Raw genomic sequence first — 15,538 nt, forward strand, 5'->3', positions numbered from 1 at the left:
GACCCCTACTCTCATACATACTCTTTTTTCCCACTGCATAGCAGTAGACGACCTCATTTCCTATTCAAAAGTGGATCTACCACCCACCCCTAAAGTAGCCAGCCAGGCCCCCAACACAAACAGCAATGAACTGCAGCACAGCTGGGCTAGGCTAGTGATCAGTCCTGCTGAGCCCTGGATAGTTCCCAACCAGACCAACTGCTGGTCCTGTGTCTGCATCAGCAAACCCCAAAACTGGAATTTAAGTACAGTGGTACCTCTGGCTATGAACACTTCTGGTTATGAACGCTTCAGGTTACGAGTTCCGCTAACCCGGAAGTAGCTATTCCTGGTTGTGAACTTTGCCCCAGGATGCGAACGGAAATCGTGCGCTGGCGCGCATGCAGCAAAAGGCCCCATTAGTGAATGTGCGCCTCAGGATAAGAACGGTTTCAGCTTAAGAACAGACCTCCGGAATAGATTAAGTTCGTAACCAGAGGTACCACTGTAAGGAAAGAGCAAAACTGGTTACTCCTCTTTAAACAACAGTGCTTATCCTTGGCATGGGGAAATGTCTGGTCTTCCAACTCTTGTTACAACTATGTCTACTATTGGCATGGGGAAATGTCTGGTCTTCCAACTCTTGTTACAACTATGTCTGGTCTTCCAACTCTTGTTACAGATAGGTAGCCGTGTTGGTCTGCCATAGTCAAAACAAAATAAAAAAATTCCTTCCAGTAGCACCTTAAAGACCAACTAAGTTATAAACATTAACTTAGTTGGTCTTTAAGGTGCTACTGGAAGGAATTTTTTTATTTTGTTTCTTCCAACTCTTGTCAGTCATCTTCCAAGTGTCCCTATTTTCCAGGGACATCCCTGATTTACAGAAGCCATCTCGGTTTCTGATTTAATCCCAGAATGTCCTGATTTTCCTTGTTGTTGTTTAGTCATTTAGTCATGTCCAACTCTTCGTGACCCCATGGACCAGAGCACGCCAGGCTTTTCCTTAGGCTATCCCAATTTTCACTGGAGAAATGTTGGAGGGTATGGAGTTATGCAACCCCTGAGCTGTCTGAAGGCAATCCTTTATAGGGAAGTTTTTATAATGTTTAATGTTTTATTATTATTATTATTATTATTATTATTATATGTTGGAAGCTGTCCAGAGTGCTGGGGCAACTCAGTAAGATATGTGGGGTATAAATAGTAAAATTATCATTATGGAATGGCCCGAATGGGGTGTCCCTATTTTCATTGGAGAAATGTTGGAGGGTATGCTATGGCTGATGATGGGAGAATCCAACAATGGAGGGCCACAGGTTCCTCATTCTTGATTTGCCTCTTATTTCAGCTTTCCCCAACCTAATACCCTCCATCAACCCCAACCAGGTCAGGGACACAGGTGCTGCTGTGGTCTAAACCACTGAGCCTCTTGAGCTTGCTGAGTGAAAGGTTGGCGGTTCGAATCCCCATGATGGGGTGAGCTCCTGTTGCTCTGTCCCAGCTCCTGCCAACCTAGCAGTTCAAAAGCACGCCAGTGCAAGTAGATACCGTAAATAGGTACCACTGAGGCGGGAAGGTCAATGGCGTTTTCATGCACTCTGGTTTCCATCACAGTGTTCTGTTGCACCAGAAGTGGTTTAGTCATGCTGGCTACATGACCCGGAAAGCTGTCTGTTGCCTCAGCCTGAAAACAAAATGAGCGTCGCAACCCCAGTCGCCTTTGACTGGACTGTCCAGGGGTCCTTTATCTTTTTACTTTATAAGACAGACAAATCTAAAACATATGGAGGGCTATAGGTAGGTTCCTCATCCCTGATTTTACTTCTTAGTTCGTCATATGATGCAAAATTAATTTACAGAACTCGCCATCACAAGATGTGGTGATGAATCTGTGGTCTGATCCAGTGGGACACTTCTTTGTTCATGATAAAATTATGAGAAGCAGGGCCCTCTATTTCTTTTCCCAGGATGAGCTGCTTGCTTTTTAAAGAGATGATGATGTGCGGTGCCACTGCTGCCTAAGAACATAAGATGAACCTGCAGGATCAGGCCAAAGGCTCAACTAGTCCAGCATCTTGTTTTCACTATGGCTGACCCACTGTCTGTGGAAAGCCTGCAAGCTGGACATGAGTGCAACAGTACTCAGCCCACCTGCCCAAGGCATGTGGCTGTTCTTCCCTGCTAAGTGGATGTGTGTACTTGAGGGCATCAGCAGCACAGTGCCAAGGACTCCCCAAAGTCTGGCACCAGAATTCTTCCCACTATGTCATTTTGCTGAATATGTAGTTCAAGCATGCATAATCAATCTGTCCAACAGACCAAGGCTATGTACACCATGGCTATGTTCTTTCTCCAAAGAAACCTGGGAAGTGTAGTTTGTTAAGGGGTGCTGGGAATGGTAGTTCTGTGAGAGGTAAACTGCAGTTCCTAGTATTTTTTGTGGGGGGAGCTATGTGTTTTAAGGGGTCCCTTACCTTTACCTTTAGTGTGTGCACAGCAAAGGTGATAGGTCAGTTGTTATTGGTTGACATCCATCTATTATTATTTATTATTTTAGTTATAATCATCATCATCTCCACATAACAAATAGCAGCTAAGACAGAGAATGGTGGCTTGCCTAAGACCACTGAATGCAATAGTCTTCAACCTCAGACCCACTTGGAGCCCAAACATTCATTTGGAGTCCCATGTCTTTTTTTTTTTTTACCACATACTTGTATGGCAGTAGTGCGTCACTCCCATCAAGCTGGATGCAACTGGCGAGTTGATAAGGGTCGTCAGCTGGCCAGGCTGAATTGGGAAAGGAGGAGGAGGGACAGGGTAGCTGCTACATTTTGGACGTCTGCCTGGGTTCCCGAGTGCCTCTTAGCTTGTGCAGCGTACAGGCATTGGTTGCTATACCCTCCACTGGATCAGCCTCTTGACGCCAAGGTAGGGAGCGAAGGCCCTTCTGTCTGTCTGTCTGTCCTGAACCAACCAGCTTGCCCATTTCTACTTTAATATTTGCAGAGTGGTTTACGGGTCACTTGAGCTCTTAAAAAGTTGGGTGCAGATGGAACCAAGTGAGTCCTTCTTAAGAGAAAGAAACATTAGCTGTGTGAGTGACTCACACATGTGGAAAAAACAACAGGAGAAGGCTTAGATTTCCGTTGCCTAAAACTTACAATTTTTCATGATTTCAGGGTGGGGGAACAAAATACAAAGTCAAGCTATTTATCGACACAAAGTCATCACTCCAAAAAGTAAATATGACCCAGAATGGCCATAGCAGTATTTTAGCTAAGCTAGAGGTGGGCAGAAAAAAATAGATTGGAGGGGAAGGTCTTGTAATGGACAATTCATGGTTCTTAGGATTCTTGCAAAGAATGCTGGACTCAGTAGTCTTTGGCCTGATCTAGCAGGACACTCTAAGTAAACGTATCATTTAGCATGCTCAGTATCATCTGACACTGATTACTTATGCCTTAACTGTTAAGAGATACTGAGTGTGCACTCTCGCTTTATAAATTTAACACATGTTGGTGGCCATGAGCGAGGGATTCTAAGCAGATGGAGGGAGGACTGCAACACATAAAACAGATTATTCTAACCCTGATCTAATCTGCCTGTGGGGCTTAAAAATGGTCAACAAAGGTAATGTCCAAAAAGGCAGCAGGTAGAGGGAGAAGGAATATAGATATAGAACAATTGAGGATGTCCTGAGATGGGTACATACAGTGCTCTGAAAACTCAAAGCAGGAGATAAATACTAATTATTATTTTATTAAAACATGAACAGAATAAAGATCTAGATTCCAAACATTGTGGTGCGATAGGTTTTGTACTGTGTGTTGTGTGTATATGATATTTAGTCAACAAAGTAGTAACTTTACACATAATTCTGCTACTGATACGGATTTACACTGGCAAATTGCGTTGGATGTGCTGGATCCAGATTAACGGCATGTTCCTATACTCAGAAGTAAGTCTCATTGAGTTCAGCGGGTTTATTCTCCAGTTAAGGGGCACAGGATTGCAGTTTAAGTCTGCAAGTCAATCACACTTAGGTCCCATTGACTTAAATTTTTCATATTGATTTAAGTGAGACCAAAGTGCCACTTGGTTAGTCTGGATCCAAGCCTGTATTCTGCAGTGTAATTCAAGAGTGCATTTGCTTTCAGAAAGTGACACTTTCAATTGGGCTTTGCTGTTGTTTCGGCTAGAAACTTCAATAGAGAGTTGGAAAGGAGAGGGAGAATCACTGGGAAATGAGAATGATGGCTCATATGAGCATTTCCTCCAAGGCAGGAATCAGCACCCATCTCCACGCAAATGCTTAGGCAAGCCATATGGCTTGTGCAGCAGTGAATGGTATGTCACCTAGTAGCCCCATAGATAAGCCTACAATGAACTTCACATAGTTGATGCTGCTGTTGCTGTTTTTAATAGTTATTGCATTACAGTGTTTCCAAAATTTTTGTTATCTGGATCACAGTTAGCTTGTTTTTTGGCTTATATTGGAGGCACACACTTCACTCCCACTAAAAATATGGATCCATTTTAGAACACTAATAAGAGCTCTGCTGGATCAGAGCAAGGGTCCATCTAGGTCAGATTCCTGTTTCTTACACTGGCCAGACAAACGCTGACAAGCAAAACATGGAAGCAAGAATCCTCACCTGTCATTTGCCCCCACCCCAGCAGCTGTTATTCATTAATAGGTAGACTATATCTAGATGGGGAGGTTCTCTTCAGCTGCCATAGCTAATACCTTAAGGCTCAATTGCACCATCTCCATGAATGTAATTAATGTTCTATGATATAAGCACATAAGAGCAGTCCTGCTGGATCAGATCAAGGAACCACCTGGTCCACATTGTTTTATATATCACCGGCCAGATGTTCACCTGTAATGCAGGACCTCATCAGGAAAAAGTGCATCCCTATTCCTCCCAATTGCTGCTCAATGGACACAAAGTAGTGGAGGCATCCAATGTAATGGCTCAAGCTGGAATCCTTGGCACATTCTGTTGTTGTTTAGTCGTTTAGTCCGACTCTTTGTGACCCCATGGACCAGAGCACGCCAGGCACTCCTGTCTTCCACTGCCTCCCGCAGTTTGGTCAAACTCATGCTGGTAGCTTCGAGAACACTATCCAACCATCTCGTCCTCTGTCGTCCCCTTCTCCTTGTGCCCTCCATCTTTCCCAACAACAGGGTCTTTTCCAGGGAGTCTTCTCTTCTCATGAGGTGGCCAAAGTATTGGAGCCTCAGCTTCAGGATCTGTCCTTCCAGTGAGCACTCAGGGCTGATTTCCTGAAGAATGGAGAGGTTTGATCTTCTTGCAGTCCATGGGACTCTCAAGAGTCTCCTCCAGCACCTTTACCTGGGAGTAAATACCACTGAACTCCATTTAGTTTTAAGTAGAAGGGATGTAGCTCAGTGGTAGAGCATCTGCTTTGCATGGAGAAGGTCCCAGGTTCAGTCCCTGGCATCTCCAGGTAAGGCTGAGAGTGTCCCTTGCCTGAAACTGTGGAGAGCCACTGCCAGTCAGTATAGATAACGTTGAGCTAGATGGACCAATGGTCTGATTCAGTATAAGGTAGCTTTCCTCTGTACATATCAGATTGTACCATATATTTTTCAAAACACACATTACAATGCAATTGTAGATGGATCTACTCAGAAGTGTTTTTTTTTTTAAAAACAACAACAGCTTATTGAGTTCAAGGAGCTTACTCCCTGGAAAGTGCCTTAGCATTGCAGTCTCAGACCCTGCTTGCAATACACTAGTACATCCCAGTTTTGAACTCGCATTGCCTTTACAGATTTTGCACACCATTTTTGTCCTAAGACCGAAATACAACCATCACAAAACAAAATCAATTTAGGAACAAGCAACCCCACTAGGAAAAGTGTGTGGGGAGGGGGGGAACCAGTAGCATCACAAATACAACTCTGGGAAACAGACAGCATGGAAAGCATGTCTAAATAAGTCCGCAAATTTTCCTAAAGACTGGGAGTGAAGAGACAGGGAAGAATTTCCAGAGCCTAGGCACACCTCTGGGAAGGTCCCGTTCTGTGTACTCTCCAATTGCACATCAGATGGTGGTAAGATGCAGAGGAAAGCCTCTTCAGAAAGTCTTCACTGGTGAGCAGAGTCCTGCGGAGGGAGCAAGGGGAGGGGTCCTTCAGAGACCCAAGCTGCGTACTTAGAACTGGGCTTCAAAAATACACTGAGGGCCACCTTTACCTTTACTAAGTAGATACAGAGTCTGTCAATAAGGAGTCTGTGGCAGTAGCAGAGTATAGTTGTCCAACAGTCTTCAGAGTTAGCAGAGGATGTTGCAGTGGTCCAACCTACATGTAATCAAAGCATGTGTAACTGTGGCTTAATCTGCCTTCTGCAAGAAGGGTCACAGCTAGCACCTTAGTCACAGATGCACAAAGCACACTCTGTGGCCACAGCAACAACCTGCCCTCCCGCAGCAGGGCTGGGTCCAGAAACACTGTCAGACTGAAAGCCTGATCTTTCACAGGGTGTGCTACTCCATCCACATCCTTAACACCTACAAATGTCTGTAGATCAAGTTCCTGTTAAAGGCACAGCTACAAAGGCTGGTAAAAAAGTTGGCAACCCTAGCCTAGGACTTTGCTTCCTCCCCATCCTGTTCTAAGAATTGCCAATTGCTTAACCCTCCAGAAATTTGATCTTTAAGTCCAGCTCTGAGAGATGCAAGACAGAGAGGCACTTTGGCTATTTCTGGCCTGTAACAAACAGGTTTGTCACCCAGGAGCTCAGATCTCCTTCCCTCCTCTCCCCACCGCCAGCAGAGGGAAGGGAAGGTGGACAGAAACAGCTGAGAAACATTAGCAATAAGCCGTCCTGCCTGTGGAGGGTCAGAATCTGTATGCACGCTCAGTTCAGATATCAAATGCAGTCATGCAGCATGTCCCAAGTCATGAAGTCCACACGTGGCAGGCCTTGATGGAAGGAATTATTACAGAAGGGTACACCAACCTTTTCTCTGTGTTGTGGAAGATAAGGTGCCTGTCTTGCTCAGAGACACAGCCTATGCTTTCAGTTACAGGCAACAGCCTAAATCGTATACTCTATTCTCCCACGATGGGTTTCTGCAAAAAGAACTACAGAGCTGGAGTAGCTAAGTAGCTGGAAGTTTGAGTAGTGAGGGAGCAACTCCCTGGTTCAAATCACACCACAGCTATGAGCTCCCTTGGTTGACCTGGGCCAAGCTACTATTTTAAAGCCTCAGGCCCACCCTGCCAGCTTTGTGCTAGGACAGTAATAATACTGGCCCAGTATTATTACAGTATTATAATACTGGATGCGGGTGGCGCTGTGAGTTAAACCACGGAGCCTAGGGCTTGCCGATCGGAAGGTCGGTGGTTCGAATCCCCACGACAGGGTGAGCTCCCGTTGCCCGGTTCCTGTTCCTGCCAACCTAGCAGTTCGAAAGCACATCAAAGTGCAAGTAGATAAATAGGTACTGTTCCAGCGGGAAGGTAAACAGCGTTTCCGTGCGCTGCTCTGGTTCGCCAGAAGCGGCTTAGTCATGCTGGCCACATGACCCGGAAACTGTACACCAGCTCCCTCGCCCAGTAAAGCGAGATGAGCGCCGCAACCCCAGAGTCGTCCACAACTGGACCTAACAGTCAGGGGTTCCTTTACTTTTACTTTACAGGAACACAGGAGGCTGCTTTCTACCCAGTCAAACCAGCTCAGTATTGTCTGATCCAGGGATCGGCCTTTTCAGCCCAAAGGCCACATTCCCTTCCTGGCAACTTTCCAGGGGGCCACAAATCAGTGAGAACTAGTCTGGTGGGTCACTTGGTTAGAGCGTCAGACTACCAGGTTTTGATCTCCCTTGGCCATGAAGCCCCCTGGGTGACTCTGGGTCAGTCACTGCCTCTCAGCCTAACCAACCTCACAGGGTTGTTGTGAGGATAAAAGGAGGCGGGGGGAGGACTGTGTATGTCACCTTGAGATCCTTGGAGGGAAAGGTAGGATATAAATGCAACAAATAAAATACCAGTGGGGGGTGTGAGCAGAGGCAAAAGTGGTCAGAGCAATAAATGTTAATTTTAGCTTTGTAAAATAGGCTAGTTTATCCATACATCCGCAAACCCCTCCTCTAGCCCCCATCCAAGTAAGTAAGAGGCATTCACAGAAGTCAAAGAAATTCCAGCATGGGCCTAGCCAGGATTTTTTTTGGGGGGGAGGACTTTTGTTGGGAGGTGGCATAACTGACGTGATTAGTCAGGAAGTTAAGTATTTCTATTGTTTTACTTGATCTGGGGGGAACCTCCCCATAGGCAGCTGCCCTCTAAATCAATAAAAATACATAGCACACTGCGGTTCTGGCCCCCTTAAGAAAAGGCCTGCCCCCCCCCCGACAAAAATGCTGGCTACACCCAGAGAGCTTCCCCTGCCCTCCCCCCCCCCCACTACACCCATGAATTCCAGCTAGGCAAAAATACCCAAGGAGAGTATGAAGTAGGGCAGGTGAGAGGTGTGGCCTGGGGAGAGAGGGTGTGGCTAAGAATGGGTTGTGGCCTTCGAGACAGTCCCAAGGGCCTTAGAGAAACGGGGGTAGGGGGTAGAATGCATCTGGCGCCTAGATTAGGGCCACATCTAAATGCAATTGCAGTTGATAGTAAAGGCATAGGGAACATTTAGCCCTCCAGATTTTGCTGAACTACAGCTCCCATTGCCCTGGCAATTGGCCATGCATCCTGGGACTGATAGGAATTGTAGTTCAGCAACATCTGGAGGGCCACAGGTTCCCCACTCTTGTCTCTTTCAAATTCCTCCATCCATTTTGTGCAGGAGGCCAATATATATGTCACCTATGATATTCCTTGGGACGCGGGTGGTGCTGTGGGTAAAACCTCAGTGCCTAGGACTTGATGATCGTATGGTTGGCGGTTCGAATCCCCGCAGCGGGGTGAGCTCCCGTCGTTCGGTCCCAGCTCCTGCCCACCTAGCAGTTCGAAAGCACGTCAAAGTGCAAGTAGATAAATAGGTACCGCTTTATAGCGGGAAAGTAAACGGCGTTTCCGTGTGCTGCGCTGGTCCTGGCTCGCCAGCTGCAGCTTTGTCACGCTGGCCACGTGACCCGGAAGTGTCTTCGGACGGTGCCGGCTCACGGCCTCTAGAGCGAGATGAGCACGCAACCCTAGAGTCAGACACGACTGGCCCGTATGGGCAGGGGTACCTTTACCTTTACCTTATGATATTCCTTTACAAAGCAGCGTTCTCCTTAATACGCCTTACAGGCCACGCTTCCGCTCCAATGGCACCCAAGAAGAAAGCCCCAAAGAAGAGCAAGCCGTCGAAGACGGAGACATCTACGAATGTCACCATGGTAGAGGACTCTTCTCTTGACATTGACCACCGTCAGCAGCTGGACGGCTTGTTTGAAAATGGTTCAGGTGGCTTCCTCTGCACTGCCACAGAAGTCACAAATCCTAGCCACGGAACCAGTGTTCTGGAGGAGATGAGCCTCATGCACCAGGAGCGTTTCCTCTGTGACCTCACTATTGTCACAAAAACAAAGTCCTTCAGCGTTCACAAGTTGGTCATGTCTTCCTGCAGCGAGTTTTTCAGAAGCCTGCTGAAAAAAGACCCAAACCTTCAACAAGTGGACCTCAAAGATGCCTCCTCCTTAGGCTTGGCTACCGCCATTGCCTACACCTACACTGGAAAGCTGAACCTTTCTCTGTACACCATTGGGAGCACCATTTCCATAGCCAGCCACCTGAGGATGTATGCTCTGCTCAACATGTGCACCGACTTCCTCATCCAGGAGATGAATGTGGAAAACTGGATGTACATCGCCAACCTGGCAGACACCTACAATCTCAGCCAGGCGAAGGATGCTGCAAGGAAGTTCATCCGGGAATGCTTCCTGGAGTTCTCCGACACTGAACAGTTCATGAAACTCACCTTTGATCAGCTCAACGAGCTGCTGATGGATGACAACCTTCAGTTCCCCAATGAAGTGGTGGTCTTTCAGATCGTCATGAAATGGATCGAGTTTGATCCCAAGCGGATCAAACACGCCGCCGACCTCCTGAACAATGTCCGATTTGGCACGATCCCGGCTCACGACTTGATCAACTACATCCAGCCTGTGCCGTGCATGATGCAGAACCCAGAATGCCACAAGCTCCTGGTAGACGCTATGAATTACCACTTGTTACCTTATCAGCAAAATGACCTCCAGTCCAGAAGGACCAAGATTCGAGGAAGTCGTAAAGTGTTGCTCATGGTTGGGGGCCGCCCGTGCTCGGCCGAGAAAGCTCTTAGCAAAGATGTAAGCTACAGAGATCAAGAAGGAAACTGGAATAAGCTAACAGAGATGCCTACCAAATGTTTTAACCAATGTGTTGTGGTGATGGACGGATTCCTCTACGTGGCTGGCGGAGAGGATCAAACTGATGCCCGGAACCAGGCAAAGCATGCAGTTAACAACCTGTGCAGGTAATGGGGAGGTTACACCTTGATTGACACTGTCTATAGGGTTCCCAAGCAGGGGTCTTCCTCATGCCTGAAATCTTCTAAATCCATGTTGGGGTATCCATGGCCCAACTCCAATTCCTATTATCCCCAGCCATCATGGACAATGGTTTTGCGAGCTGTAGTCCAGCGACATCTGAAGAGGCCAGCAGTTTCCCAGCCCTGGATATACTGGGGTCACCTGCCAGAGGCACAAGTAGGCAGAGCAACAAATGTGAATTCTACCTTTGTACAGTAGACTAGTTTCTGTACACCCAGCCCTCTCTATCCTCCATCTAGGCAAGCAAGAGGCATTGTCAAAGCTCAAAGACACATTCTAGCCAGAGAAAAATAATTCAAAGACAGAATGAAGTGGGGCAGGTGAGAGGTGTGGCCTGGGGAGAGTCCCATGGGCCAAGTAGAGAGATCCAGTGGTCTGTACGTGGCCCCTGGGGCTGAGGTTCCTCACACCTGATGTATAAACTGCCTCACAGGGCAGAGAAAAAGAACCTCAATTAAAAAATAGCATCTCAAAATAAAAATCTCATATAGGTAGGTAGACAGATAGATCTGGATGTCAGTATTGATCTCTAAATGCTTGTGTAAGAAGCCATATTTTAAGTTGGCTTCTTAATGACAGTCCTGTAGATGTCTTACATACTTTAAAAGGCAAGGCATTCTAAAGCTGGTGGGGGGTTCACCACTGAACAGGTCCATTTCAGCGCAAACAGCTAGCAAGGCTTGAAGGGTTTTGGGGTGGTGAGATGGACTGAGGTGTATGGAAGAAAAGGCTATCCCTGGCTGCGAGGGCTGCATGCTACCTCCAGTATTGGAGGGAAGGTGCCTCTGAAGACCAGCTTCTGGGAATCACAAGTGGGGAGAGTTGCTGGTGCGCTCAGGTCCTGCTTACACTTTCTCCATAGGCATCTGGTTGGCCACTGGGAACAGGCTGCTGAACTGGAAGGGCATTTGGGCTGATTCAGCAGCCAGGCTCTTCTTATATTGTGTTCCTATGGACAGGGGAAGGTACTTATTTCTAACCCTGATTTTTATCGAGGACAGAAGCCTAAGGCATGTCACAAAACATTATTTCATGGGTGAGAGAGATATTATAATAGACATCCGATGGAGCCAAAAAATTAAGGGGCACAACAGGCAGAGGAACTTTAGATGTGTTTTGAGGCAGTAGGTCTTTTCCTCCAGGGGCACCTAGAAAAAAGGAATGTTCTCTATGACTCTGGGCTTAGTGGTCTTATGGCCCTGCTGCATTTATTTACAGTGGATGCTCAGGTTGCGAACGTGATCCATCCTGGAGGCACGTTCGCAGCCCGCAGTGCTGCATCTGCACACCATCTGGTACTTCCGGGTTCGGCGCAGTTCACAACCCGAAAATGCATAACCTGAAGCGTCTGTAACCTGAAGTATGACTGTATTTAGAAAAAGTATAACCTGTGGTCCCTTACGTTAACTGGTCTCAGGTTTGCTAGGGGCTCCTGACAGCCTCACTAGGCAAACTCAGATCTCCTGCTTCAACCACACATAAGAAGCCAACACAGCAACATCTGTGGAGCCTGCTGGATCAGCCCAATGGTCCATTAAGTACAGCATCCTCTTCTCACAGTGGCCAAGCAGATGCCTGTGGGAAACCCACAAGCAGGCCCCAAGCACAAGAGCACTCTCTCCTCCTGCAGTTCCCATCAGCTGGTATTCAGGGGCATTACTGCTCCAACTATGGAGGCAGAGCATAGCCATCACGCTCAATAGCGACAATGACAAACTCTCTTCCCCTCTGCAGGTATGATCCCCGTTTCAGCACCTGGCTGCACTTGGCCAGCATGTCGCACAGAAGAACTCACTTCAGCCTCAGCGCATTCAATGGGAACCTCTATGCCATCGGGGGACGTAATGCCAAGGGGACCCTAGTCTCTCTTGAATGCTACATCCCTTCAGCCAACACCTGGCAAGCCAAAGCCAACATGGACTTGCCCCGCTGCTGCCATGCCAGCGTGGTCATCGATGGCAAGATCCTGGTGACGGGCGGCTATGTCAACAACGCCTACTCCCGTACAGTCTGCAGCTATGACCCTGCCACAGATTCATGGCGAGACGGGGCATGGCTGAGCAGCCCCCGAGGCTGGCACTGCGCTGCCACCTTAGCAGACCGCGCCTACGTCCTGGGCGGCAGCCAGTTGGGTCCCCGGGGGGAGAGGGTGGACGTCATCCCGGTGGAGTGCTACAACCCTTCCACGAACCAGTGGAGCCACATGGCCCCCCTGCCCACTGGCTTGAGCATGGCGGGAGTGGCCACCCTCGGTGGGCAGATCTTGGTTGTCGGTGGTTGGAATGAGAGTGGGAAAAAGTATCAGAAGAGCATCCACGCCTACAATCCGGACCTGAACGAATGGACAGAGGAAGGAGAACTTTCCGAAGGCACCGTGGGGGTCTCCTGCTGCACCATCGCCCTTCCGCACTCAAGCACCAGGGGCTCCAGAGCCAGCTCAGCTGCCTCAGCAACGGTCAGCATTTAAGGGTGAGAGGATGGTTGGATGGAATGGAGGAAACAGTCAGAACTGGCCTCAGCTGGCATGATCAGGGGGTTCACAAGAGTGTTGAAATACTTCTTTAAAAATCTCATTCACGCCTTGGTTTTGCCAGCTTCCAGGAGATAAATATTCTACCTGTAGAGCAGGTGTGGGCAGTTCTTGGTCCTCTGTATGTTGCAGAAATACAAACCTCATCATCCCTGGCCACTGGCCATGCTTGCTGAGGCTGATGGGAATTGTAGTTCAGCAACACTTCCAAGGCCAAAGGTCCCCCAAACTTGCTTTAGAGAATTAGCACTGTCTTACTGCAGCAGGGGAGACTAACCTGCAGCCCTCCAGGTGTTATTGGACAACCCCCATCCTTGACTGTTGGGGCTAATGGGGTGCAAGAGCATCTGGAGGGCCACAAATTAGTTACCCATGTACTATAGCTTACCTCACAGAAAAATAAGTAACAGGGCTGAATACAGCACCTCCTTCCCATGGTTTTACTTTAATAACACTTTTAAAGCACAATTTTTGGTGCCTCAAGTGAAACCTGAAGACGTCATTTGAGCTGAAATACAACTCCCTGTCCCTCAGCTTCTACCCCCAAATATCACCACCAGTTTTTTAAAAGAAAGGTGTGACCCTTAAGGCCTACCTTGAATGAACTGCGTCACTGAGATAAAGGATTATTGAGGTCTAAATTAAAAATCTGAAGCACACTTTACAAATTTGTGTTGTGTCGTCTATGTGGTGTGGAGGAACTTTGAAATGGCATCCAGTGTGTTCTGTCAACCAATTACTCTCTTGAAGTTTTCAAGGAAGGGATTTAGGCTGCAAATCCTGCACTCCCATACCTGCCCATTCAGGCCCTTACAGTTTTACAGCCTCCCCATCCCCGGAGTACCACCCATAAGAACAAAAGGGTTTCTCATCAAACCTTTTACATCAATAATTTCTCTTTCACACTATGCCTCAAGGAAGTACGTTGCTAGGGGACAGAATAATTATGAGGCAAATGAAGCTGAGTTAATTGCAGGGTGGTTGACAGCACTTTCCCCCACCACCCTGGGCAAAGAGGGCACGTGTGCTTGGAAGTGTTTGTACTGAGCTGAATCAAACACAGGGCATTGTACAATTGTGGTGACAGCCTTTTGTACAAGGCAGTATAAGCCTCCCAAGAAAAAGTGCAACCATTACAGAGGAAGGCACAAGATTTTCCTGTTTTCACACAGGCCTGCCTCGTGCCAATTATGAGGCTGTTTTATACCAGGTCCATCTAACCCAATAGTATCTACTAAGTAAGGATGCAACAACAGGAAATATGTGGATTTCTTTTTAAAATTTCTACAGGTAGCAACAGAAACGGGAAGGAAAACATCCCTCCCCTTGGCAATCCTTATCTGGATCAGCTCCCATTGCTACTTGCAGTTTAAATAAGTGGAAATTCCTGCACTGTGTAATTTTGGTGCCAACATTTGTCCTGCAAAAAAAAAAAGGGGGGGGGTCTTTCCAGAGCCATTTTCCTATGATGCATTTAGTTGGAGAGTTCAACACTCAACTTGTGCGTTCTGTGTCCATAGTTAGGCACTCCGCCACTCAGCTACAGCCCCTTCAATTACCATAAAAGATTAAATCTGCCATGCCAGCTCACTTTTGTCTGTCCCCACCTTGACCAAGAGGTGGTATACAGTGGTACCTCGGGTTACATACGCTTTTGGTTACAGACTCCGCTAACCCAGAGATATTACCTTGGGTTAAGAACTTTGCTTCAGGATGAGAACAGAAATAGTGTGGCAGCGGCGCAGCAGCAGGAGGCCCCATTAGCTAAAGTGGTGCTTCAGGTTAAGAACAGTTTCAGGTTAACAGACCTCCAGAACGAATTAAGTTCTTAACCCGAGGTATTCCGGTGTTATTACAGCAAGCCTTCAGCTTTCCCCACTAAGTGCACACACAACATGCTAAAAGCCATCCTCCATGGGCCCTTCCTCTCATCTACCCATTTTGCTCTTAGGTCAGAGCAATTATTTCTCATTAGACTTTCTTTGAGCTAGCTCCATTTGGGGAGAAGGATGTCACTCATTTTGTGTGTCTGGATGGCACATCTTGTGAAGACTCAGCATATATTTAATTCTCCACGCTCTCACTTGTGCCTTTTGCTTTTCAAGGAGCGCTACTAATTTGATCTCAGGAAACGTCCCAGCCAAGAAGGCCAATGGTTTTTTTTTTACAACCCACCCAAAACTAAAAGAATCACCCACGGTACTCCAGCTGTCTATCAAATATTGAATACAGATCAGAACTAGAAAAAGGGGATTGGTAATAGAATATGCTAAAAGGCAGTCTGAGCAAAGACTCTGCTCCACTCCACACAGAGTTTTTACAGAATTCAATTTGTTACTAATGTCAGACAGAGCATGATCTGAAGACATGTGATGCAGCAGCCGTGCTGAAGCTAACTAGGTCTAGGTCTACTGTCAGTGCTTGGACGCAAGAGGATGGGAGCCCTCTATATGCCACTTTGGTTCCTTA

General features: G+C 47.3%; 2 protein-coding genes across 2 annotated transcripts in view; one reads left to right on the plus strand and one right to left on the minus strand.

The window, feature by feature from the left end:
- The window catches only part of RPL11 (ribosomal protein L11), a 50,107-nt gene that overhangs the window by 27,209 nt on the left and 7,360 nt on the right, over positions 1-15,538 (minus strand). The window lies entirely within an intron of this gene.
- On the plus strand, positions 2,754-13,737 carry LOC307222453 (kelch-like protein 31). Its single transcript, XM_079987734.1, has 3 exons — positions 2,754-2,913; positions 9,257-10,463; positions 12,274-13,737. Exons 2-3 carry the CDS (start codon positions 9,274-9,276, stop codon positions 13,004-13,006), a joined length of 1,923 nt encoding a protein of 640 aa, XP_079843860.1. The 5' UTR covers positions 2,754-2,913; positions 9,257-9,273; the 3' UTR covers positions 13,007-13,737.

The sequence above is a fragment of the Podarcis cretensis genome, assembly GCF_951804945.1.
Source record: "Podarcis cretensis genome assembly, chromosome: 8".
NCBI lineage: Eukaryota > Metazoa > Chordata > Lepidosauria > Squamata > Lacertidae > Podarcis > Podarcis cretensis.